Genomic DNA, 27,645 nt, shown 5'->3' on the forward strand with positions numbered 1-27,645 from the left:
CAGATGTATCTGCATTTCATGTGAGGGATGAGAACGCACAGATACGGCTGCATTTCACGTAAGGGATGAGAACACATAGATATATCTGCATTTCATGTAAGGGATGAGAACACATAGATATATCTGCATTTCATGTGAGGGATGAGAACACATAGATGTATCTGCATTTCATGTGAGGGATGAGAACGCACAGATACGGCTGCATTTCACGTAAGGGATGAGAACACATAGATATATCTGCATTTCATGTGAGGGATGAGAACACACAGATGTATCTGCATTTCATGTGAGGGATGAGAACACACAGATGTATCTGCATTTCATGTGAGGGATGAGAACACAGATGTATCTGCATTTCATGTGAGGGATGAGAACACACAGATGTATCTGCATTTCATGTGAGGGATGAGAACACACAGATATATCTGCATTTCACGTGAGGGATGAGAACACACAGATATATCTGCATTTCATGTAAGGGATGAGAACACATAGATATATCTGCATTTCATGTGAGGGATGAGAACACACAGATATATCTGCATTTCATGTAAGGGATGAGAACACATAGATATATCTGCATTTCATGTGAGGGATGAGAACACACAGATATATCTGCATTTCATGTGAGGGATGAGAACACACAGATATATCTGCATTTCATGTGAGGGATGAGAACACACAGATATATCTGCATTTCACATAAGGGATGAGAACACACAGATGTATCTGCATTTCACATAAGGGATGAGAACACACAGATGTATCTGCATCTCATGTGAGGGATGAGAACACACAGATATATCTGCACCTCATGTGCGGGATGAGAACACACAGATGTATCTGCATTTCACGTGAGGGATGAGAACACACAGATGTATCTGCATTTCATGTGAGAGATGAGAACACACAGGTATATCTGCATTTCACGTGAGGGATGAGAACACACAGATGTATCTGCATTTTATGTAAGGGATGAGAACACACAGATGTATCTGCATTTCATGTGAGGGATGAGAACACACAGATATATCTGCATTTCATGTAAGGGATGAGAACACACAGATGTATCTGCATTTCATGTGAGGGATGAGAACACACAGATATATCTGCATTTCATGTGAGGGATGAGAACACACAGATATATCTGCATTTCACGTGAGGGATGAGAACACACAGATGTATCTGCACTTCACATAAGGGATGAGAACACACAGATATATCTGCATTTCATGTGAGGGATGAAAACACACAAATGTATCTGCACTTCATGTGAGAGGCAAGAACACACAGATGTATCTGCATCTCATGTGAGGGATGAGAACACACAGATATATCTGCACCTCATGTGAGGGATGAGAACACACAGGTATATCTGCATTTCACGTGAGGGATGAGAACATACAGATATATCTGCATCTCATGTGAGGGGCAAGAACACACAGATGTAACACTTGTTTTATGGTAGCAGAGTTGCACAAGTGATGTGCAAAGGTCAGTGGGCTGATGTTTCCATATTTCACAGAATCATTCCGGTTGGAAAAGACCCTTGAGATCATCAGGTCCAACCATTAACCCTTAACTCTACCAAGTTCACCACTAAACCCTATTGCTAAGCTGACATCTAACCAACTTTTAAACACATCCAGGGATGGTGACTCAGCCACCTCCCTGGCCAGCCTGTTTCAATGCTTAACCACTCTTCTGGTGGATACTTTTTTCCTAATGTCTAGCCTAAGCCTCCCCTGGTGCCATCTGAGGCTGCCCCTTCTTGTTCTATCGCTGTGAGAAGAGACCAGCACCCACCTCTCTTTATTATCCTTTCAGGTAGTTGTAGAGAGCAACAAGGTCTCCCCTCACCCTCCTCTTCCTCAAACTACACAAATTTGCCCATCTTTATGAACACACATGTGAGAAGATATACCTGTGCCTACAGTGCATACACACAATGTGTCCAGACTTGCATATAAGCACATTTGTGTGCCTATGCTTTAAAAGCTCCAGTGCTCCAGTGCTTCCACAACAATGTCTATGTTCCTAAGAACTGGTGCTGCCAGAAAACTGCCCAGTACCATTGGCTTTTGAGTTTTTCAGATTCTAAGAACCATTTGTGCCCACTAAACCTGTCACCTAGCTTCCTCTAACAGAGCCAAGAGGGAATTTAGGTCTTATCCTTCACCTCTGTAATTTGAGGTCTTTAGCTTGAGCAGGAGGCGAATCACTCCATCTGTGACAGACACGTGGGAGAAAGCCAACCCCCTGCTGCCACTCTGTCATGTCACAAGGATGCTCCTCCTTGTCCTTTTCATACAGGAAGTCTGTCATCAGCCATGTCCACATACAAGCTGTTTCTACAGACATCAATGTGGCATATTCCCATCATGTCTTTTCTATCCTGGCCTGAAACACCAGATTCTTAGATTCTTCACCAGTCCCAGATAAGAGAAGCCTGAGAACTCTTTATGACTGGAAGTGCAAACTACATCCTTCCCCAAGGGCAGAAAATTCATTCACATCACACCCAACCTCACAGGAGAAGAACATCCCTTTATAAAAGTGCAGGAAGAATGGGAGTGCAATGTTAGGTGGTGTGAACCTCAAACACCTTCCACAGCTCACGAAATCACATCTGCATTGAAACACTTCACAGAATCTGGAAGTAAGGCCTGAGCAAACTCTACCCTCCCAAAGCAAAATGGGATATGCTTGCACCTCAGAGGCTTACACTTAAAGTGCAAGTGACAAACAAACCAAAACCCTCCAACATCTTGGGTCTAACCAGTTCTCCAGTAGTCTGTTACAGAAATGAGACATTTGGCTCCACCAAACATGCCAAGAAGGGACAACTATGCCTTCGTGGCCTGTTTGTGCCATAAACCATGACTTAATTATTCCCAAAATTGGAGTCAGTGTGCCAGAAAAGTTTCACCTGAAAAATCAGAAAGATTTGAGTGGGAAATGACAGACAAGTGGAAATGAATGAGGGAAAAACATATAGCAGGTTATCTGGAAGGAAGGCATGGCAGAAAAAACAGAGAAACTTCCCTGAGCACCTAGGAAGCAGTGATGTGAGATGAACTCACTTCAGCAGAGACTGCTGCTGGGCTTCAAACCAGAAGCACTAAGGTTAAGAACTAGGGAGGGGGAGCTGCTTCCTCCTGTGAGCTAGGCCATCAGCTTTACAAAAATGCTCCTCTTTAGTGACCTCTGGAAACCAGAGAGTGACTAAAGTTTACCTGAATTATCCAGCAGTGACAGTTTTTTAGGTCTTGTCTACCCTGTGTATCTGAAGACTAGGCACAATTCTGTGCAGTTTGCTGGAGTTCCTTCTGGGAAGTGCTGGGGAATGCTCATTTGGGCTAGTACTGGGTAAGGCTTCCAAGATGCACATGCATCACTGGTGCTCACATACTGCACCCATACATCTCCCCTGCATTCAACCTTATTCAACTGTACTAAGTCTCTCAGGATTGGTGTCCTTTCCAGATGCATCCCAGATATAAGTATTCCCAAGTCTGGCTTGCTGATCCAAGGCATATAACCTGGACAGAGCTTAGAGAGTCATGTTGTACCTACAAACAGATATGATGACACCACCAGAACACTGCCTGGATCCACAATGATTCTGCAGAAAGCAGACCTCTTAGATGGCTGCACCCTACATATCATCAGAACTGACTCTCACACTGGAATTCAAGACTGCTGGGTTCTAGTAAGTTACAAAAGGAAACCAGCACTCTGTAATTAAAGAGACAATACACTCAGCATTCTGCAAAGTGGACATCTTTCAAAAAGAAAGTTCCTTTAAAAAATCCCACTAATTCTATGAAAGAATTTCCTGTGCCTATCTCTTTACATGACAGAATGCCTGTGACCATTGCAAGCTCTCCCAACTGACCACAGGACAAGCTTCACATGACCAAACAAAACTTTTTTCCACTTATCTATTGTACAAACCAGTCAAAAAATCAGAGAAACTCCAGAAGAGATAACAAATAATACAGTAACTGTACTATGCTAGAACTGGCCATTAACATTAAAGGCTACATCTAACTGCCAGGCTTAGAGCCCAGTGGAGCTGCAAGGGGAAAGCATTGCAACCACAAAACCAGACATCAGTACAGGTCAGTTTGTTCAAGACCTTACAAACCAAAGCACAAAATTCACCAACATTTTTCCTGCCTTAAGAAACTGGCAATATATACATCTTCTGTACTGGCTCATCTGATCTTAAAAGATCTTACATATTGCTAAAATCATTTTTTTTTCCTCCCTCAATTTGTCCTCCCATGTTTTCTTTCCAGAACACTCACCTCCTAGTGCGGTTCTGAGTGGCTTGCTGCTGCTGCTGCACCTGCTGCTGCACCTGCTGCTGCTGGACCTGCTGCGGTGCTGTGCGTTTTCTCGTTGTTTCCATCACGGTCTGGGGCATTCCTGGTCTCACTGAGGGGCTTCCAACATAGGGAGGACCTGGGGGACCCATGGGAGCCCCCTGATGGGGCATTCGAGCTCCTGATGGCATCCCAGGTCGCTAGAGAAGAAGCAAAACAGAAAGAAGGGCCAGTTTGGTCCCTGTTTCTCCAGCTGCAAAGACATTTGTAAAGGATCAGACACCAGCTCCAGCAGGTTCGCCATTCTGACCACTCTGATAAGCACTAAGCAGCCACCCTTAAAAAGGCATTCAGTGATAAACACAAGAAACAGTGACAAGAAACAGAGACGAAATATACTGTGTTTGGAAAAACACACAGCGGGCAGTAACATATCCAGGCCAGTTTACAGCAGAAAGCTCTTCAGAACAAAGAAAAATCTCAGCACACCCAGAGGCTGCCCAAACTGGTGCAGTTCACACACTGACCAAAGCTACAAGCCAGCTCCCACCTCCAGTGCTTCAGATTTTGCACTGACTACCAGGCTGCTCTGATCAGCAGGGAGACTTAACAACTGAAGGTGAACCATTAAAACACGACAGCAAAACATGTTCCATTAAGAGCCCTCTCCTTCATTGACACCAGAAAGCCAGGTAAGTTCATCCAGCAACATGAATCCTTTAAGATAAGGTCATGCCTCTGATCAACATGTGGTAGTTTGCCAACAGTCCCTGTAGGCATCCTAAAGTCCTGAGATTTGCAATGGCTTTAGGTTCCTCTGGAGGGACACTTTGGGTCAAAACACAAGCTTAATGCTGTACAAGACACACAGTAAAACTCAACTCTAAATCCTAACATTTCTAGTCATCAAGGGAAAACACCAGCAAAATAATTGCCACTTGTAAAAATGCAATTTAAAACAGAAGAGCTTAGTTTAATCCTAAGAATTATCTAGGTTGGAAGGGACCTTAAAGATCATCTAGTTTCCAACCCCTCCTGCCATGGGCAGGGATACCCTGACCAGGTGGCTCAAGACTTCATCCAACCTGGCCTTGAACACCTTCTGGGAGAGGACATCCACAACCTCCCTGGGCAACCTGTTCCAGTGTCTCACCATCCTCACCGTAAAGAACTTCTTCCTCATCTCCAGACTAAACGTCCGCTCCTCAAACTCAAAGCCATTGCCCCTTGTCCTGTCACCACAAAAGTCCCTTCCCAGATTTCTTTTAGACCTCCTTCAGATACTGAAAGGCTGCTCTAAGGTCTCCCCAGAGCCTTCTTTTCTCCAGACTGAACAGCACCCAACTCTCTTAGCCTGTCCTCTTAGGGGAAGTTCTCCAGCCCTCTGATCATCTTCATGGCCTCCTCTGAACCCACTCCAGCAGCTCCATGCCCCTCTTATGCTGGGGGTGTGAGAACTGGACACGGTGAGGTCTGAGAAGAGCAGAGTAGAGAGGCAGAACCACCTCCCTCATCCTGATGCTCACACTGCTTTTGATTTATCATAGGTCTACACATATGTGAAAATTCAAACACACACACATACAACCTGTAAGCTTTTGAAGCAGTATGTAAATAACAAAGATCATATACAAAAGCCTTTTGAAAGTCAAGTCCCTCTACAAAGTCATTTAAAGCAACCAAGAAGCAATGGCATCCATTATGGATAAACCACAGAATCATTTGGGCTGGAAGGGACATTGGAGACCATCTAGTTCTAATTCCTCTGCTACAGGAAGGGACAATAATTGGTTGAGAATATAAATGAGGTAAATGTAATTAGTTCTGAAAATAAAAGGAAGGCATATGTGGAGCTTTGCTTTTCAACATATTCATAAGCAACTTGAAAAAGAAAAAAAATAACAAGAGAAAAAGCAAGGAAGTGAAAAGGTTTGTTGATAATACAAAGTTATTCAAGTTGGCAAGGATGAAGGCCAGTTTCAAAGAACTGCAGAAGGATCTTATGAGACTGATTGAACACCTAAAAGGAAGGTAAAAATGTACTTCAATATATATTGAAGTGAATTACACAGGAGAAAAAAAAAAAGGCAATCAAATCATCACATGTAAAATAATGGGCTCTGAGCTGACTGCTGCCTGACACCAGTGAGATCTTGGAGCTTAAACAGACATCTCCAGGGAAAAAAGTTAATTCACTAGGGGTCAAAAAAAAAGCCATTAAACAAAAGAAATGACAAGAAAGGGAAAGAGAACACCACTGAACCACTACCCATGACTTCCCCATGTGCTGAATGCTCTGTGCAGTGCTGGTTCCTGCAGTTCAGTGATGGCAGAGCTGAAAAAAAGTACAAAGAATGGCACAGAAATGATCGAGATATGGAACTGCATCCACATAAGTAAATATAGTATGAGCTCCCACCTGGAAAGAGGAGATCCCATAATAATCTAAGGGGACATTTCCTAGAGCTCTGCAAAATCCTGAGCAGCCTGGAGAGGGCAGGTGGGGATTGACTATTTACTGCCCCTTCCATAAAAATAAAGTGACCATTAGAGACCAGGGGGAGTCAGACAACCCAAAGGGAGTAGTTTGCCACATACTGGGCAGTAAGCCTGTGAAACCTCCTTCCAAAGGGATGCTACAACATGGAAAACATATTCTCTGAGTTTTCAACAGTTAAAGACTGAAGTTACTAGTGAGAAGCATGCTGGCGTTCTCCAATGTGGGTGCAGGCACCTCAGAGGGTATGCAGGACAGTTCACAGCAAGGTGGGAAGAAAATGGGGTTTGTGCCATTAATAAATTCTTTCATCTTTACCTCGTCCTAATTTCTAAATGTAGAATTATTTTATATATTAAAATCACACAAAATCCTTAACAGCTCAGTGCCCTCCCTGATCACCACAAGTCTCAGATTATTCCTTGTGTTTGCATGCCTGAAGAAAACTGGAGGAAGAAAGACAGGGAATGAATGACCAGCAAAGAGACAATGGCTATAATTGGTATGGACAGAGAAGGAAGGCTGAGGTTGGAGAAAGATGGGGACAGGAAGCCAAGCAGGTGACCTCAACGTGTATTCATGTAGAAACCAATGGTGGCTAGGCCACTGAGCAGAGCAGCAACAGGATGCAGCAAACAGGCAGAACAGAGCCTTTGTGCTGGGCTGGAAACATCTTCTCCCATAAACAAGGAGCTACAAAAACTCCTGGAACAGAGCAGCTCTCTCGGTTCCCACGTACTCACCCCCACCCTCTGACCCAGGCAGAGTCAGCAGAAACAAACGGCCCAGAAAATGCTTCTCTCACTTGCACTTGTATTGAAGGTCTCTCTCTGTTGTCTGTCAATCTACACATTGTGGCCCTCTTCCAGCAAAAAGCAGGCCACTGGGCCTGCTGTTGCCTGTCAATCAGCTGGGGACATCTGACAGTCATTTAGAAAAGACAAGATCCTGAGCACAGCCGTCTCATGTTCATCCCTCCTGGAGACTGTCTGGCCACAAGGATCAGACTGCAGCCCCACTTTTCTCCTTCTATAAAGGACACCTCAAGGCTTAGAGAACAAGGTCAGCTAGCCAAATGCATCCTCAATCTACGTCTGACATCTTTGAGTTTCCTTCAGTTCCCTTTGTTAAGCATCAGAATAAAGAAACACAGAGAAAGGACAAAACTGAGATAGCTCCAGCAAAAGCGTGTTCAGCCTCACCCCTTGCCCTGCCTCATTCCTTCCGCTCCCTTCTCACGTTTCTATCTCTGATATCACCCCTAGATATAATATTAGTCACTACACAACTGCCATCTCCCTGCTGCAAGCCCACCAGACTCCTGGGATACAGAAATGCTTTCTCTATCTAAACTTGTATAAAAGGAGAACACACAAGCAGTGCCTACGTTATCTAAAAGCTTATTCTGTTCTCAAACACATGTGCCAGAGAAGGCAGTGACAGACAACACACTGAATTTTTCAGAATACTGACATTAGAAGAAAAAAGTCCTGCTACTAAAGAGTATCACACCACCATTGCATCATTGGAAGGACATCTTGGAGGTGCACCTGTCCATGGATTACTATCTGTTGTTCCCCTCTTCCTCAGAGGGATGGGTTCTGTCCTGAACGTACTATCCACAATGAGGAATGCAGTATAAACAGCTCCTTCCCTAGACCGCTCTACCTACCCCAGCTCTCCTCTTATCCACAGACCTATTCTGTTTATTCCTCCGCTGTGGACACACGCACTACTCTGCACTGCTTCAAACACTTGACTAGACAGAGAGGCAAACCCACTGTGGGCCACAGGAAATGAGCAAGACCACAGCTGAAGGGACCCCTCTCAGAGCGCTGCGAAGGTCAGGCAAAGAACTGCCTGCAGAGCAGCCAAGCGAGGCCGAATGCTGTGGCACACAGAAGGCACACAATCAGTATTTCATGCCTGCACACTCTGGCAACTGCCTGAGCTCCTGCACAGTCCACCCCAAAGCTGAGCACACAAGCAGAGCAACCAGCTAACATCTCCCCAACAACTGCTGCCAAGTCCTCATCTCTCCCACCACCCAGCTTCCCAAGCCATGTATTTGGCTTTTCCCCAACTGAATCTTCAGGCACATTGAAGGTGTGCCTCTTTCCTCTTCCTCTTTGTCATTCTTCAAGTGAACTTCTCCCATCTGATGGCAGAAATGAGACACTGGAGTGGTGTTTTTATATGTAATTCTAGTTCATTCTTCTCAAGGGACATCAACACCACAGTGCCCAAAATGCTGAAGCACAACAAACAGGAGAGTTCCTATCTGGACATACCAGATAAGAAAAAAAAACTTGGACAGGTACAAGTGAAAGAAAGTGCCAACAAAAGCAAAGCAAAACCATCTACAAGAGCCTAAGAAAGGGATCTCACAGAGAGTGAAGAGGCACTGCAATGCAACACAAACCAGCAGCTCCCCACTGACATACAGACTCTGTCCACCTTGGCTCTACACAGGAGGACTCTGATGGCAGGCAGAAGCACCCATGGGCTTCCTCTTAAGAGACATTAGTAGCTTTTGAGAATAATTACCAAGTATACAAACAGTGCATCTTCTCAAGTTACAAACTGAAGCTACCTTGGCTAGCCAACATACAGTACTAAGACATTACAGTAGCCACTGATTTCTGTAAGGCATAAACATGATGCTGAAATGCCTGATACAGTCTGAAAGTAAGAAGGGGCCAGTAGAAGTACCTGGAACACTTAAGAAATTTAGATTAGACTAATCATGTCTGACAGTGACAGATTGCTGCACACACAGCTTCCCAACTAAATGTGCTGATTCAAAATGAACTATTAGAAGTACAAGAAAAGAAGTTGTTGTGAATTTTCTCCTCTCCTTTAGCTATAGGTGTTACCTCATATGAGTAACATCCATTCATCAATGTCCATTAATCTGCTTGAGATTTAGTAAGCAGAAGCATCAGTATTGCAGTTCTTGCTTGTCTGCCATAATCACCTTCCTCCATTTCCCAAAAGCTTTCACCCCAGATTAAGGTTCAGGAATTCCACTTATTTTTTAAATAAAGCTCATGACAATCCAAAACCAAGATCCAGGCAGAGGTGCTACACAATTAGAGCAATTTTGGGCCAGAAACCTCCAAAGTTACAGTGTAGAGAAGCATCACAAGGTTTTTGCCTTCTTTCTGTGCTTCCATGTAGTCATCTGCTGCTCTCTGAAACCAGGGATACTGGGCTGAACAAGCCAGTGTGACTGCTTTCATATGCCTGCAGTATTTCTTTCTTTAAAATCAGAAGAGCAATTCAAACATCTCACAGATCAATTGCATCTGCAATTTGTAATGACATCTATGTTCACCAGCAACCCCAAGTCTTCTCAATGAGCAACTCGAGTTTAACAAGCCCGTGTTGTGTAAAGCCACACTGATCTCTATTACAGCCCTAGCTAGAATTAACATGATTGCCTTCTCTTAATTATGTGCAAACTTTTCTGTATTCATTAGCTTGCAATTAGTCCACGGCTAGGGAAGGACAAACCTCCCATTCCTGCTGGCAGCTGGCTTACACGGTTGAATGCTGCACACAACTTTTTCACTCTGCCAGTCTCCTGCAACCACCTTCCCTGCCACACTTCCTCCCTGTGGTAAGGTCCCTTGTTTTCTCCCGGCTGCTCCACACTAACTCCAAACATCTCCTCGTTTAACAAAACAAGGAATACAGCAGCAAACCAGGAACTCAATTCCAGGTCCTGCTCCTTGACAATGTTCCTGCATTAGGAAAGAAGACTAAATTGCCCAAAATTGTCAGCTTGTGAGGCTTTTTCCTAATCTTTCCATTCTCAGCTGATTTATGCTCTGACAAAACAGCATTTATAATCATGTTAGTATAAATATTTTATTCCATGTTAGTGGAATATTTTTTTAATTAGCAAAATTCTGGCTTTTTTTCCTGCAAACCTACTATTCTTATCTCACTACCTCTACCAACTGATGACTGGTTGGAAGAAACAGTTGCTTTCATCCACTTAAAACAGACTGCCATTGAATCTGGGGGAGAAGAGCTTTAGCTCTTCCCACTTTAATAAAACAACTATCATTTTTATAGTATACTGAAATACAAGTCCTCGAGGTCATCCAGCCCTTTCTCACCTCAAAGAAGTATCAGCAGTACCTCCATCATCTCTGATATTTATTTATTCAACAGTACCTAAGAGATTTTCAACAGTGACAGAGATTTTACAGCTCTTCTATCCAGTCTCCACCCTTAAACATAATAAATAAACAAACAAACAAGCAAAATCCCATTCTGTTACTGATGGAGGTTTTCTCAGGCCTGCTCTCCAAGTCACCTCTCTCTTCACTTCTTAGTCATGCAGATGACCAAAACCAGAGAAAATATTCATGTAAGCACATGCCACAGATTTACAATTGCCTCTGCCCCATTTTGTAATCAGGCTAGCCGTGCACTTGCTCTCCTAGCAGCAGTGGCTGCTGCTACACACGAGGCAGCTCGCAGTGACATCTAAGCCTTCCTCCTGAATGGTTCCAGTTCATTTAAAACGCTGCAATGTATGAGGAGATGCAAAATTGATGAAATTCACTGGTAAACCCCTTTCCCAAATCCCTGATAAATCTATTAGACACTCCACACACATCTTTGGGGTACCAGACTCATCTTTTCATCTGTTTTGACGTCGGCAATGAGTTATTTATCACTACATTTTTTTTTATATTATGGTCTGCTTTGAGATCCTTCTTTTCATTGTATTCAATGTTGGTTCAAACAACACAGTGTCTGCAGTCATGAAAAAATTCTATGGCCAGATTGGAGAGATAACCAGACAAAAAGAAGACTAAGGACAAGCAAAGGAGTCACATAAGTGATACAGTGATTTGCAGGAATTAGTACTCTTGGTGAGTCACTAATATTAAACTGTAGAGATTAGCAGGAACTAAGAAAAAAAAAACATATTTTATGGATAAGGACTTCTATCAACAGAAGGAGCTTCCGAAGCATGGCACAGAAGACAAAGAGCAAGATCACAGTGGGAAAAAGAAGGTAATTTGAATTGACAGCAAGTATATTGTAAATACAGATATGACTTGATAGTCAAGAATGAGACACAGACCTTTTATAGGGGCATCTTGTGTATAAAAGGCAAGAAGATTGGTATTGGAAGGGAAGCAAAGTGGGAAGAGACAAAGGACAAAGGGCAGATTAAAAAGGTCAGAAGCACAGTACAAGAAAACCAACCTCTCAGCAGCTTCTCGTGTGAAGATGACACAGACAAAGTCAACAGTACCAGCCACCAAAAGAAGATTGCTGCAATTGAGTCACAAGAGGACAGATGTCTGGACAAAGGCTTTGACGAGATCTGAACCATGAAGCTTCTCAAGGCTACATGGGAAGATGTCTGTCTGTGTAATAAAGAGAAAACAGACAAAAGTAACATCTACTGAAGGGATCTAGTCAGCAGGGAGGCCTATGACAGGGTCCAAAGGATAGAAGAAGCTGAGAAAAGGAATGGCTTGGTCACAAAATTTAAAGCAACAGCTGGACATCCAGAGAGAAATGTCATAAAGACAGCCTGAAATGGACTGCTGGCCAGCAGAAAACGTATCAATACAAAGATAAATCTACATAAATATGGTGACTAAAGCCATATTTATCCATTAAAAATGCTAGATATAGAGCAGAAAGGTACCAAAGAAAGAGGAGTGCAAAAGATTAAGCCTTTAGGAAAAAGAAAGTCTCTTCCCACAAAAACCATGAGCAAGACTCTGATGAAACAGAGTAAAAGAATTGTAAAAATAAATAACTGAAAGAAATGTAACCTTTTCAAAAGAAGAACTGCTAACCAGAGGTGTAACAAATGATCATGAATTCAAGCAGGCACTCGAGAATTTCATCTACTTAAGTTGGAGAAACAAGGGAGAAGACATCTTCTATGTTGGCAGTATGGAAAAGAACAAAGGCAGGATCAGGTGCACAAGAGTAAAGGGCGAAGCGACCTTACCAAAGGAACATATGTTTCCAGAAAGATCAAGTCAATCCAAAAAGGCTAACTGCCTGTGTAAAATCCTGCAGAATTATCCTCTTCATCTAAGTGTGAACGTAGCAAAACATTTTCTCACAACATTCAACCTCTGTTTACCTCTTTATTTTCTTTTTTGTTTGGTTGGTTGGTTTGGGGGGGGGGGGGGAGGGGGGTAAGGAAGAATACTGCAATAACTAAATCAAATAATGTTATCACAGATAAAGTAATATGAAGAGATTTTTCCCTAGAATTGAGTAGGATCTGACTCCAAGAAATGCCAGTAAAGTTTGCTATCTAACTCAATTTCTCAATGAATTCAGATGCTGACACACTGTGGATGGTAATAAAACTCAACAGCCAGCAATATGCAAACTCCAGGTAACAGCTGTGATGGCACATTCCCTGATCTGGTAGGATGCAGGACCTGAAGAGACAAAATGAAGTTCTAACTTCTAAAATTGTTTTGACAACCCCAATCTGCGTTTTGATCAAAAAGAACTTGAGATCAGGAAGAAACTAAAGGAATCAACAAACAAGGAAACAAAAGCAGAACTAAAGGAGACTGACTGCCATGAAGGAAAGGGGAGTCATACATGAGGTGTTCAAGAAAGTCAATAAAAGACAAGAAGCACCCTAAGAAGCAGCAGAAAGAGGACAAACAAATGCAGCTATTTCAGGCAAACACAGATGTTCAAGTAAGATGCCACTAGTGGCAAAATTCCCAGGGCAGAAAAAAGTAGGCTTTTCTAGCATCTAAGTAAGCATGGAAATGAGTTCTGCTATATGCCTTCTGGTATGAAATAAAACTTCCCAAGCTGAAGAGGGAAGATTGAGTGCTGCTCCCACAAGAAGTCCATCGAGATGTGGATGAGGCATATTCCAATGTTTTTGCCACTCTTCTTGATACTAAAGGGAGACCACTGGTGTGCAAACACCAACAGAAACCCTGGAAAAGGCAAAAGTACCCCATATGCCCACACCTCCCAGCTCGCCTAAGGTTCTGCCCATCTATAGCCATTCTGAACCAGACTATCTTCATGACCATGCCCAAAACAAAAGCAGTGCTGCAGAGCTGCACACCTGCTATTCAGCCATCACGATACATCTGCCAAGCTCTGAACAGAGTGCTCCTGCACACTGGTACCACATCACCTGTTCACTGTTCTCACAGACACAGAATGTCACCTAAAGGTCCTTAGTGTCACCATATCCAGGATCTGCAGGACACATGCTAGATACACAACTGAAGTAAACCTGGCTTAGGGAGACAACTTAAAAGCCTGCTGTGAAGTCCTCAGATGCCTATGACCTTCACACAAGAGCCTGCTGATGTCTTCAAAAAGATGTCAGAATCATCAAGAGAGAAAACACTCAGGACTATTGGTATGCAAACAATACCTGCATTCCTTGGGGCTCTTTAACAGTTTTGGTTTTTTAAACTGTTCATCAGTACAAGAAATCCAAATGTTGTAAATGGAGACTGCTCTCAGTCACTGGAGAGACCTTTAAAGAACATTGCTTCCAATGGCAGCAAAACAGGGTTAGCATTTCCCCTTAAATGGAGATCGAAGAACCTGATTCTTAAACAAAAGCTAGAAAATTTGTAAAGACCTGAAGGATTGTTTTAATTAAGCACGGTACCCTGACATTCTCTCGTGGGTGAGTTCCCATACACTGTTACAGATCTGCAGAGCTAATCTCTTCAAGCCCCTTTGAAAGTCACCTGTTAAGTAGCCAGAGGATACATAAGAGCCAAGGCTGGAGACAAGAACCAGAGGCAGTACCACACGGCTTCATCAAGCTTTCATCTGAATTGTTTTTTCAAAACCCAAGTTTGATTACAGAACAAAGTGTCCTACAAGCCCCTTTGGGTCAGATCCAGTGCAGATCCTGCACCGTGATCAGGCTCAAAAGCACGCTATTCACCATTCATGGAGAACCACAGCAAAAGACACAGCACACATCCCCCCAGACACAAGCTTGTATTAGCAATGATTATCTGTGCATATTCTGGGGGCTTCACAGAGCCCGCTGCTCTCCTGGCAAGGCAGCCAGCAGTGCCCGGGAGCACCCTGCAGGAGCCGATCCAGCCCAGCACAGAGCTCATCCCTCTATTCAGAGCCAGCCAGCTCACTAACTTTCCCGACTCACCACCCCATGGACCAGAAACTCAAAAAGTTTGCTTTTCGTAGCTTTGCGAGCCCCTCCTGTAACTTCGTCTGTAGCCATCAGGGTCTGCTCAGCCTCTCTCACTCTCTCTCTTCCTCTTTCTTTCCCTTTTCTGCCTTTTTCTCCAACTCTCCCCTCTGAGTCCTGCTGGGCTCTCACACTTCTAATAGCACGGAGTGGGGAGGGGGCCCCTTCAGGGCCTTCCTGACGGCCCACTCTCGCTAAGCCTCAGCTGCTGCATTCCTCCACTGATAAGCCAGAAATAGTTTGTGCTGCCGGGTTCTGTGTGTTTACTCTGCAGGGACAGAAAATCCAGCTTTTTAAACCTCTCTGTCCAAACAGCAGAGATAAGCAGGAGGTAAATTGAAAACACGTCTCAGCTTTACCAGCGGCAGTGCTGCAGCCTTTCCTCTGCACCAGGGGATGGTAAATTCTGGGGCAAGGAGAAGGGGGAGGGGGCAACTTCGGCAGCGACATCAACTCAGGACCTCACCGAGAATGTTTTCCCATTAGAAAATGCAGCAGGAGAGCAGTGAGAAACAATGGGTTTCCCTCGCTCCCACTGCTCCTCCTGCACCGCATTTCCAGGCCTTTTCCCCAGGGACTTGGCAGGCAGCACAGAGAAACATTCGCTGGCAGCATTTCCAGCATGTGAGGCTGAGAACTAACCCCTCTGGACAAGAGAGAGAAACAGCAGGAGGCAGAAAGCTGGGAACAGGGAGGGACAGTATGAGAGTGAGGGGAGTAAATGAGAGTGTGAGAGCAGCGGGAGGAAGGGAGCGGGGAGGGGGGGGCAGCATGGCGGCCACAACACCCAACTTGCTTCCCCCAGCTGCCCACGGCCTGTCGCAGGATGGCTGCCTTCGGGATGCTTGGATACCACTGTGACAGATCCGTTAGCGACCCAGGAGACTGACAGACGCAGACAAATTATGAACGCCACAGCTGCCGTGAGGCAACAGCAGCTCGCTGCCCATCACACAAAGCCCTGCGCCACGGTGCATGTCACCCCGGGACGCTGCTAGCAACACGGAGCCCACCTGCCGCTCGGGGGAAGGGGACAGGGAGCTGCAGACTGTAGCGGCCTCAGGGCCCCGGGCAGAGCCCAGGCCCGGTCTAGCGCAGCGGCGGCTAGCAGCACCACGGCGGCCATGCTGCGAGCAGCAGCGCTGGCTCCTCCGTAATGGCAGAGCAGGCGACAGCGGCCTGAGGCACCAGTCTGCCTCCCAAGACCGTACGAGGGGCTGATGCTCCCCAGCCCGCCCAACGCAGCAACGGGCGAGATGTTGCCAGGTTACGAGAGGGGTTTGTTCTATTCCTCTGCTTGAAATTCTTGTCCAGGAGCTGCTCATTTTCTGGCAAGGCAGCAAACAGAAGAGCATCAGGTTTGAAACAAACAGACTTCTGCCCTCAAGCAGTGATAGAGACAAGCACAGAAAAGATGCTGCATGAGCAGCAGCGAAGTCATGAAGATCATGCAGCCTCTTGCACATGGCGATAAAGGCATAAATTGGGGTCACTGATCTTTAAGTTGACCCCAATTCAAGCACTACTGTGTGGCTTGAATCACAGAAATTTCAGGAGGGTGGGCATCATTATCAGTTCCCTCTCACAACCTCAGAATACACCTGGCAAAGTGCTGTGACCTTATTCAGTGCCTGAACCACTCCTGAGGTTCATGTGTATTCTGGAAGCAAAGTGCCACTTGTATAGTGGACTTCACAGTGCTGGATCAACAACAGCTGGACTTGTGTCTCCTCCAACCTAAATGATTCCATTTGCTTGCACGCCTGGTAAAGTGGCATTTGGCCTGCATCCACAGTTTTATTTTACATCTCAGCAGCACACCAAAATGTTGGCTCCTATCTTGGCAGCCTTTCCCAAGCAAGACAACGCGGCAAGACCACTCTGGCTGCCGGCCCCCGCGCTGTCCAGAGCAGCACCAGCTCTCCCTGCAGTGCGGCTACGGCTCCTGTCGAGGCAAGCGCCGCTGTCCCCATGCCCCAAGGGGAGAGCCGCGCACGCACCCGCAAAGCACGAAATGGCCCCAACGAGCAGCTCGCTGCAGGAGGCTGCAGGCGACGAGTCGCGAGCAGCGGCGACGGCCGCCGGCACCGACCCGGCCCGGCCGTCGGAACCCATCTCGACCTGGCACACGGAGGTCTCCAAGCCGCTCGCCCACCCTGACCACGGACACAGCGCGGGAAGGGGCCGCCGGCGGCTGCGGGGCGCGGCTGCAGGCGGCTGCGGGGCGCGCAGTCCCCCCTCGCGTCCCCCCGCGCTGCTCCGCCAGCACCGTCGGCACCGAATGGCAACGGCGCGCCCGGCACGGGCAGGGCGCGCGCCAGCCGCGATCCCGGGCGCGCCGCAGGCAGTCGGGCAGCCGGGCGGGCAGAGAGCCAGGCCTTATGCCCCGAGCCGAACCGGGCCAGGTCGAACCGAAGCCAGCAGCCCGCAGGTCCCCGCGGGGCCGGGCGCGGCGGCGCGCATGCCCGGCGCCGCTCCCGTGAAGGTCAGCCGTGGCCTAGCGGGGGGACGCGCGGGCGGGGACAGCCGGACGTGCGGGAGGGAGCGGCCTTAACCCTTTCGGTACCGCCACCATAGCATCTGCCCGGGCCGGAGACCGCGGCCGAGCCCGCCCGGTGGAGGCCGGTGTGCAGGGAGAGGTGGGGGACGGCAGGGCTTGGTGGAGCGAGCCCGTGTGGCAGCGGTGCTGGGGCCGGGGGACGGTGCCGCCTGTTCGCGGCCCCTTCGGGGACGGAGCTTAGGGCTACAGGCAGCGCCGGGCCAGGCCGCGGGGCTCGGCTCGCTGCCGGCCGGGCTTCCCGGGCGGGAGGTGGAAGACAAAGGACAACCGAGCAGTTGGCGGCTGATCTGCGATTCCTTGACAGCAGATTCCCTTGTTCAGGGGCAGCAGGGCCCAGCCCCCTACTCGCCGCCGAGCTCGTCCCGGCCCGCGGCCCCATGGCCACGCTGGAGCCCGCGCAGCAGCGGCTGGGCGCGCCCCCGCCCCACGGCCCTTTTGTCACCGCTGTCACTACGGTACCAGCTGGGAGGGGCGCGCTGTGGCTGCAGGTTTTAGGCTTTTTTATCTTTCTAATCAGTCAGACAAAGTACTGAGCCAGTGTGGCCCCCACCGCCGGCAGCCCCTGGCTAGTTTGTTACCCGCAGGAGCAGAAAGACCGTTCGGAAGTGTTACAGAATTTCAATGCGGTCTCATACTCTGCGTTTGTACACTCTACCTGAATATTCCGAACAGGAATTACATAAGGAGGTTTACCCAAAAGAACACAGAATTATAAGGTCAGCCACTGGAAAGTTAAGGAATAGCAGACTCACTGTAAGCCACAGACAATGAGTAAAGGTCAAAAAACTCCCAATCGTAATAATGGAATTGTGGGTTTCTGAGTACTTCAGAAGTAAGTAGAAGTAGCTGTTCTGTTTTGCAAATGGAAAAAAAGGTACAGATGGGTAGAAGTGACTTGCCCAACATCCCCTAGCTGAGAACTAAACTCACCTCCATTTGATTCTTCCACTTGCCCTCAATGAAAGCCACCATGGCAAGCATTTACACAGCTGGGTGAAGGTTCCAGTGAAGAACATCTCACAAATTTAAATAAAATTGCTTTTTTTTTTCTCTAAAGTTCTTTCTCTTTTCCCTACGTGTTGTTTTCATAAGTGTGTAGAAAACAAGCGTGTTCTTAGCTGGCTGGTTCAACCCCAGTCTTACCCCACTGGGCTGGCCACAGGCAGCCCTCTCTGGTCTAGCAGATGCTGGTGGCATGGGACTCACTCTGTAAACAGTTGTTTTCCTTTACCTGTTCTTGGAGCCTGAGCACATCTGGAGCATGCTCCTGTCGTGCCACCTCTGCTCATGCCTGCTGCTGTGTTCCCAGCCCATTTGATTTCAAGGAAAAGCTGACATTCTTCCTCCTTACCACTGAGCCCTGAGGCCACTTTTTCTCCCACAACTTAATGTGTTTTGTTTTACTTCCACATTGTTATTCAAGCTTTTGTTAAACTATGATGACCAGGTTAGAAAAGACATGAACCACGCTGTTGTTTTGGAAAGAAATGTTTGCAGATGCTTTCAAGTTTTTGATTTGCAGGTAAATAAGTCCATGAAGGTGCTGGTTGCCTTCAAGAGGCATGGTAAGCAGGGCTCTGTTCACTAAAAGTTAAAATATTGATGCAACATGGCACAGAACACACAACACCAGAAAGAAAATACCCCAAGATAAAGGCTCTGCTTATTCTAAAGAAATAACCACTTGTTCCAAGCTCAGAAATGTTGGGTATTGTCATGAATGACATGGATGATGAACTAGAAAACATTTGCTAGCAACACAGAATCTTGGACAGAGAGACAACTAAAATTCAGATCCTGAGAAGCTGAAGATGTGGATTGAAAAAACAGAACATAATTCAACCAGAAATAGTGCAAGGTTCCATATCAAGGTAATGATCGACAACTAGGTAAATAGGAGAAGGACAATAACTGGCTGAGGACTTGATTTTTCATTGTAGATATTTGGGGATATAACAGATGATAAACTCGATGTGAGTTAAGAGTACTGCACTGACACAAAATAAGCAGGTAAAAAGCCCCAGAAGAGCAAGACGGGAATGCTGCCCCACTCCTCTCATCCCCTGGGTGGCAGCAGAAGCAGTGACAACATCACTCTAGCTTCTTTTTCTCCTCCACATTTTGTCTCTGCTTCTTCCCCATCCTTTACCCTCCCCACGGCACAAGCAGTCCCAGCTCAACGCTTCTTTAAGGGGACAAATTTAAATTTTGCCAGTATTGCTGAGGAAGCCTCCCAAAGTGGCAGAAATTGTTAATGTCTCACACAGGCTCTGTCTTTGCAGCTTGGGGCTCTGTGAATCAGAAAAAAATATGTGGAGGAGAAATCAAGATGGTTCAAGGGAGAACCGTGAATGTGACAAGAACTGTAAAGGGCAGAAAGAGAATGTAACAGTCTCCATATCCAAACAGATATCCCAAAGGCTGCTGCAAATACAAGGAAGAGCTGCTCCCCATACAAAGAACAAAAAATAAAGGATTGAAACTTCTGCCAGGAAGATTTACATTAGATATTGGGGAAGAGTACAGCAGTAAAAGTAGAGACATTCTGGGAGTCTGTCCAGCAAGGATGGGAATCTCCATCACCAAAGGTCTTTCTGGAAGAGGTAAGACAAGCATCTGTCCTGAGTGGTGTGAGTGGTGTAGATTCTGACCTGGGGCAAGACAGGGCACTAAGCTCGTTCCCTACGGAAACTGCATGGAATTTCACAAGGGCATTTTGGTGTTTGGTTGGTTGGGGGTTTTTCTATGCAGAATGCTTTTCCCTGACAGATTCCACAGATCTGTTGCAAACAAGTTGGTAAAAAAGAGTCCCTTAATTATTTTATTTTGGAAAAAAAATTACACAGCTCATTGATAGAACAATATGAGAACAAGCAATCTGCATGTGCAGATGGCTGCCTGCTGTGCTTTGAGACTTCCCAAGTATCAGCTTTCACACTGTGGCTTCTGGGTCTCTCCTTGGCTTCTGTATCTTCAACCACCATCTTGCATCACTGTTTCATAGACCTACCTTCTCAGGTTTGGCCTTTCCACTAACTGTTTCTAAAATCTATCTGCAATGAAGAAATACCAGAAGCAATGTGTAGTGTGCATAAAGAAATAAATAAGACTTGAAATAAAGGCCAAAAGAGGAATAAATTAAGGCAAAGAAAAGTCTCTGTCTCCTGAGGTTCCAAACATTACTCTGCAGAGGTAAAGAGAGAATTGCAAACTTAGCTCCTGGTTATTTTAAAAGTAATCAAAGGCAACAGCAGGGATGCAAAAAAGATGGAGAAAAATATATGTACTGGAATAGGATTCGAAATAACAAGTCATCAGTATTATCATGGTATCAAGCATACTTACATTTTACCCAGCTCTGCACAATTCTGTGTGATCTTACAATAAGCTGTCTAGCCCTACTATGCCTTACGTCCACTTTTCCATCCTCCCCAAACCCACAGCTTGTGCAGTGGCTCTGTACACAGCTTCTCACATCCTCTTAGCAAGGAAGCAGAGGCCTACAAGCAGCACTCCACAATACTCATTTTCTAAACAATGATCAAAGCAGAGCTGTACAGTATGAGAAGTTAGTAGGAAGACTTTGGTCCTGGAAGGAGAATAAAGAAGATAGGAGATTTTGTTGGAAGTATGGATTTCTGTGTTTCAAAAGTGAAGGGAACAGGAATTCTTAGTGGGGAGTTCCAGGGGCAACAGAAAAAAAGATCTATCAACAACTACCCCCAAGTCTACTGCTGCCTAGTCCACAAAGGGTGAGTATCTTCACGGTACTTGGTGTTTGGGATGATGGCCTTAGGGTAAGTGTGGTAAAAGCACCGTAAGGGACTGACTTGCTATCACTCATTTAGAAGGTGTGGAGTAGGGAGCACTGGGTCAGCAAGTCACTCTCTCTCTCGGGTAATCCACAGCAACCATGGCATTATGGAACCCTGTCAAACATAAACCTTTAAACCTTGGCATTCCTATGGGACAACTGCTAAAAACCAGGAGTTCTTTTAATGACTGAGTATGTCCTTTCAGTGTATCATGCTATTCCTAGTTACTCTTTTACCAACATTGTCCTTACTGGCTCTGTCTAATGTTTATGCTTTGAGGCATTTATACACAACAGTCATAGCCACACTCACTCCTCCTTTTTTCAGACTAAACAAGTGAAACTATTATTTGGTCTCTTAAAACTTGCTCTTCATCATTCCATCAGCATTTTTCCTGTCAGTCCCAGTTAATCCCTCTAGAAGAAGGGCAAGTTGAGCTGTACCTATGGCCTCCAGAAGGCCATGGTACTGTGTGGCCTAAATAGTCCTCAAAACAACACAAATCTCTACCAAACTTTGCTAGGTTCAAAATATGACAACAGCGATAACTCCAATTTCTCCTGCAAGCAGACTCATGTACAAGGTGATTTCTTCTTCTGCATCACTTCCATGGGGTAAAGCCTCCAGCTTACAGAGCTGATTCTTGTTGCAAGCCCAAGAGTGCACGACAATGCACTCTGCTGTCATATTGTATCACCTGATCTCTATTGTGTACTTTTCAGAGTCATCCAGTTCTTTCCAGAGACCTTACTCTCTTCTGCTTCATCATCAACAAATTTAATTACTTCACTCCCTATTTTTGTGCAAGGGACACTACCAAAAATACCACATGACATCAATCCCATGGCAAATCCTGAAGGCACACAGTGTCTTTCATGGTTTCTTTATTGATCAACTTACCTACCTTGCAATTCTATTACCTGTCATCTGAGTCCCAACTTTATTTTCAGAGAGCACTGTATCAAAGGCTGCACTTCAGTATAGATAAATAAGTCATGCACCATTTCCTTTGTGTAGAAAATTAGCTGAGGAAGAGCAGGTTGGTAGACTTATGCTGCTCCTTTATCTTGTCTACCATCTCCATCTCCCTCATGCTCAGTTATTTTCTTTCAAAACTCTTTCTTTATCCTGTCTACCATCTCCATCTCCATCATGCTCAGTTATTTTCTTTTCAAAATGCTTTCTTTCACCTTGCACAGCCTAAGGATCAGACCAATGCAACTGCCTAGTGCAGTTTTGCCCTTCTGTATTATAGGAAATCCAACAGGATTTCCTATTTCTTTATCAGGAAAGAATATTTTAAGCCCGTTTTGATTAATATTAACAATGCTAGAAGTTCTGTCCTGTTCTCACTGGAAGTAGCTTGAAAAGTATCTATAGTTTGAGCAAGTCAGCAGTAGGCAAATACTGACTGCAGGATGCACTAGTATGCAAAGCTACCTAGAAACTGAGAAGCAATCTCAGAAAGTACAAAGAGACTGCAGAAAGCAGGTAACTAGAGAAGGAAAATGGAGCAGTCCAGGTATAGATCATCTAATAAATCTATCTCCCATTTCAGAGGAACTAGTAGAATAATTAATAGGTGAATAAATCCACATCACAAGTAGAGCACAGTGGAATCAAAATAAGAAGAAACATTAATAATCATTAAAAACTCTATTGCCAGGCCAGCCCAAGTGTCTCTTTATGTTATTTTATTTGGCAGAACAACTACAACAATTACCAATAGAGCACTTCCCAAAAAAAGCCAAAGTTAACCTCAAATGGTCACAATGACAGCAAACATCAGTGACTTTGGGAAACGGCAGTCGGTGGGAAATGACAGAATGTTAGGGGCTGGAAGGGATCTATAGAGATCATCCAGTCCAACACCCTTGTCAGAGCAGGATCACTTAGGGCAGGTCAGACAGGAATGCATCCAGGTGGGTTTTAATGTCTCCAGAGAAGGAAACTCCACAACCTCTCTGGGCAGCCTTTTCCAGGGCTCTGTCACTCTCACAGTGAAGTTGTTTTCCCTTATGTTTATGTGGAAATGGCAGATATAACTTAAATTCAACGAAGTAAAACATCACTATATGCCTGAGATTCTTAACATCAACATAATTAATAATTGCCAGGGAAAAGATAAATTACTGAAATGCTATAAACAGAAGTTTATAAATAAATTATTAAAACCAGGTAAAGGGAAGTGGCTACTAAAGATTCCAAGGATGGCTGCTATATCCAGATTGTTTTACCATCACCAAAGGTCCAAAAAAGGGAAGTAGAAGACATGTAGATTAAATCCTCAAATTAGAAGATTTTCCAAGAAGCTTCACAGCCACTCAGGACAGAAGATTAAAACAAACCAAAGAGAAAGAGAGAGAGAGAAGTAATATCAAGTAAGTCTAAAATACTAGAAGATTTAGGTTGGAAAAGCTCAGGTAGGTGGTGGAAGATAAATCTTGAAGTGAAAGAACTGTGCTGTGTCTGCAGCAGCAGGTGAGATGGTTTTCTAACCTTTTCAGTGCTCCATTCACCTCATACATAAATACATACATTAAAAGGCAACCATAGGGAAATGCCAGGCACAGCAAATGATGACACAAGAGACATGGTTACAGCATTCAGGCTTCAGGCAGACACCAGGTTTTCAACTGGGGCTGTTTCTGAGCAACTGAGTGTTGCAGAAGTGGAAAACATCTGGCTGCAGCACAATGGGGCGGTTTGTCTCCTCGTCTCTCTCACCAGAGCACAGGCACAGCAGGCTGGCACACGACAGCTCAGAGCAACAAACTGCTCTTGGCAATGGGGTCGTGAAGCTGTCAAGTGTGCACAGCGACATGCTGCACATGCTCCTGGAAGAAAAGCATGTCTAGATGACAAGGCACATAAGTGGTGGCACAAGTTACTTGGTAAATGGGCTTCAAAGCATATGTAGAAGAAACAGGCAGAAGAAACAGAATCTGAATGATTATGGCATTCAGCACTTTGCAAAATAAACTGAACTGACAGTGGTAAAACTCACGTGGCAGAGTATGTTCATGCGTGGATGTAAACTGAGAGAGGGAGAGGAGTTCTTTGTTGGACCTTAGGCCATATTACCTATCACATTTAATAGTTCTTTCCCTTCCTGGTACTCTCTTGTTTCTAGGGCCTGAGAGTACTAGGAAGTGTAGAGAAAACCAGTCTGGTCTCTGGCATCTACAGTTCACCAATGAAGTTAAGGGCTGGAAATAGAAAGGGGGCAATGGAACAGGGAGCCTGTCATCCTGACAGGCAGTGGACCTGGCTCTCCAGCTGTCTGGCTGTGCTCACTTTGAATAGCCACTGAATTCCTGCTTGCTGCACCCACCCCTGACACCTGTTTTCTGATCAATCTATATCCAGTCTGCAACTTGAAACCATAGAAACAATGTACTTGGGCAGGGATCTGGGGAGGGATCTGGACTATCCTGTGCTCTCTCAAGAGCTAAGTGAGCTTCACTCTTCAGAGATTCTCCAGCATTCAGATGCTACAAGCTAGTCCATGTGTACAATACTGCAACACTGACTATTGATTACAATTATGATGCCAAGGAATACAACATGAATTTCTGCTACGGTTAGAGAAATAAATACTTTCTAAATTGTTTGTTATAAGCCTAAGATACCGAGAAAATTACTTCTTTAAATTCCTTTAACTAAGATATTTTATATTAATCTGCAGTAGGATAGCCACTTAGTCCAAACAAGCATAAAACCAGCTTTAAAAATTAGTGAAATGGTTACATAATGGAAGGTCAGTCACTACCTCTCCAACCACAGGAAATACAGGGAGCAGAATACTGGGGGAGGGTGTGAAACAATCACACAAAAAAGCTCATCATATTTCTGCTCTTGAGAAAAGCTTCTTTAGTCATAACATAACCAATTCCTTTTCTAGTGCATCTGATCTACAACAAGACTTCCACATGTCTGATTTTGTCTTAAGTTTCGGTTGTTTGTTTTTCCTTCTCCAAATTTTCCATCTCCTTCTGCTATTCTCTTCCATTCCCCAGTCAAACTCCTCCCACTGCATATCTCATTGCTGCAATTCTGTCTCTTCTGAACTTGGCAAATATTACTTTTTTTTACTCTAATTAAATCTGCTTGGGATATTACTGGCAAAATTTTGTTCTGAAACTGTCTAAAGAGCCAAATACAGGACTAAGAATCATAGAATCAACCAGGTTGGAAGAGACCTCCAAGATCATCCAGTCCAACCTATCACCCTGCCCTATCCAGTCAACCAGACCATGGCACTAAGTGCCTCGTCCTGTCTTTTCTTGAACACCTCCAGGGATGGCAACTCCACCACCTCCCTGGGCAGCCCATTCCAATGGCAAATCACTCTCACTGTGAGGAACTTCCTCCTAACATCCAGCCTATACCTCCCCCAGCAAGAAAGTGCCCCTTTCTTCTTCATCCCTCCATGTTATCCGTTTGCTGATTCTACCCCACCCTGTGACAGCTTTGCCACAGTGCTGCAAAAGTCAACAATCACAGCTCCTTGTGAGGAATAAGCTGCATGCCTACACCCCTCTCCTAGTTATGACCTTATTTTAAGGCCATTGTTCTGCCCTATTTCCCCCTTTTGTATATTTAGATGTTAACTCCAGCCATCTATCAAAGGACCAGGTCTGTGAACAGGCTGAAATGCTCATGGGACACAAGTTCTCTGACACTGCAAACCAGACAAGGCCCTGAAGAATGCCTTCAGAAAATAACTGTCCTGTCTAGCAGCTGCTGAAGAACAAACCACCCAGTTAAACAGTTAACAGTCTTTCAGCTTCTGACTCTGTTGCATTCTCCCCAGATAAAAATGGTTAGCATCTGTCCTGCAGCAGAACAAGCAAGGCAGCAGGAGCTGGTCACTCTCATAGGACTTACAAATGATTCCTATAGCAACGGTGCAGTATCAGCTCCTACACTGATGGGCCACCTCCCTCTCCTCACAGAGAGCTGTACCATCATCTACACACAGTTAGTGTCACTCTCTCAATTTCCTTTTTCACTCTAAACATGTACTGAATTCTAAGGTAGTGAACAACTCATGGAATTGGAATGCTGCAACGGATGGATGGATGGATGGATGGATGGATGGATGCTCTTTGGGAAGGGCAAACCAAGGGAGATGATACATTTCACTAGCGAGACACATCTGGAGTACTGTGTTAAGTTCTGGGCTCTCCAGTACATGAAACACATGGACATATTGGAACAAGTGCTTACAAAAATGGTTAAGGGATTGGAGTATCTATCATGTGGCAAAGCTGAGAAAGATGGGGATTCTTTTACTGTGGAGATGAGAAGTAGGGTACCTTATTAGTATGTGTAAATACCTGATGGATGGACATAAAGAAGACAGAGCCAGGCTATTGACAGCCCAACACTTTGAAATGATCACTGTTCCACTAGCATGTCTGCACATCCCACCTCATACTGAAAACCCAGAAAGATCAAACCATATGTGGATCCTACTTCTGGTCTCTGCTAAATTGAAGTTTTCTCCTTTAGAAGTGCATCCTAGTGGGTTTAGAAGTAGTGTCTATTACATATTACTTGTTTACTTTATTGGCAGTTCCTGCTTCAGTGGATCTAGTGCAGGTAGACCTGTCAGTGCTTCTGCATAGTTCTCCTTTCAAGCGTCAGAAAGCACTGCTGAGATGCAGACTCCCTGTAGGCAGTTTGGTCTCCATTTTCCCAGATTAATCTGCCTGTACCTTTGAAAGAATCAGAAACTCTGGTTCCTTTCTGACTAGCAAGAGCCCTGCTTTCCTTATCAAAAGCTGCAAAGTCGTCTTCAAGGCTGGCAAGTGGTGACCACGGAAGGCACTCCTCAGATGGGAGTAGTAGCACAGCTAATCCGTTTTATCCGAGGAGCCAGGAGCAATACCACACTGTTGCTGCTCACTCCTCCTTGCCAGCTACAGGATCAGAGCACCGGGATGTGCCAACGGGCTCTGCTTCAGGTACCAGCAACAAAGAGCTCAGAGCCTGCGCTGTTGTGTTCAGAACAGAATCTTTGCTGCGAAGCCTTCACAGTTCATTTCCATGGGAACAGACACAAGCCTTTCTTGTTGCTGAGGAGACAGCCAGTGCTTTTTCAGACTGGTGAACATTGTGCCCAGAGCACTGCAGCATCTTTAAGATCATAAGGAGCTTTACAGAGGCATTATCACCCCTCCCCCTCCCAGTTCAGCATGTCAATCACCCTCCCCATTCCTGCT

The 27,645-nt window shown here is 45.2% G+C and overlaps 1 protein-coding gene across 6 annotated transcripts in view; it reads right to left on the minus strand.

The window, feature by feature from the left end:
- SMARCD3 (SWI/SNF related, matrix associated, actin dependent regulator of chromatin, subfamily d, member 3) overlaps nucleotides 1–27,645 on the minus strand; it is a 67,224-nt gene that overhangs the window by 30,356 nt on the left and 9,223 nt on the right. For 5 of the 6 annotated variants that reach the window (XM_064162664.1, XM_064162666.1, XM_064162667.1 and 2 more), the window contains exon 3: nucleotides 4,314–4,531. In XM_064162664.1, coding sequence (XP_064018734.1) covers nucleotides 4,314–4,522 — 209 coding nt within the window. In that variant the 5' untranslated portion in view covers nucleotides 4,523–4,531. Of the gene's footprint in view, nucleotides 1–4,313; nucleotides 4,532–14,995; nucleotides 15,195–27,645 lie in introns of those variants that run through there. The other variant, XM_064162661.1, reaches the window with a different exon arrangement.

Source organism: Pogoniulus pusillus, chromosome 23 (assembly GCF_015220805.1).
Source record: "Pogoniulus pusillus isolate bPogPus1 chromosome 23, bPogPus1.pri, whole genome shotgun sequence".
Taxonomy (NCBI): Eukaryota; Metazoa; Chordata; class Aves; order Piciformes; family Lybiidae; genus Pogoniulus; species Pogoniulus pusillus.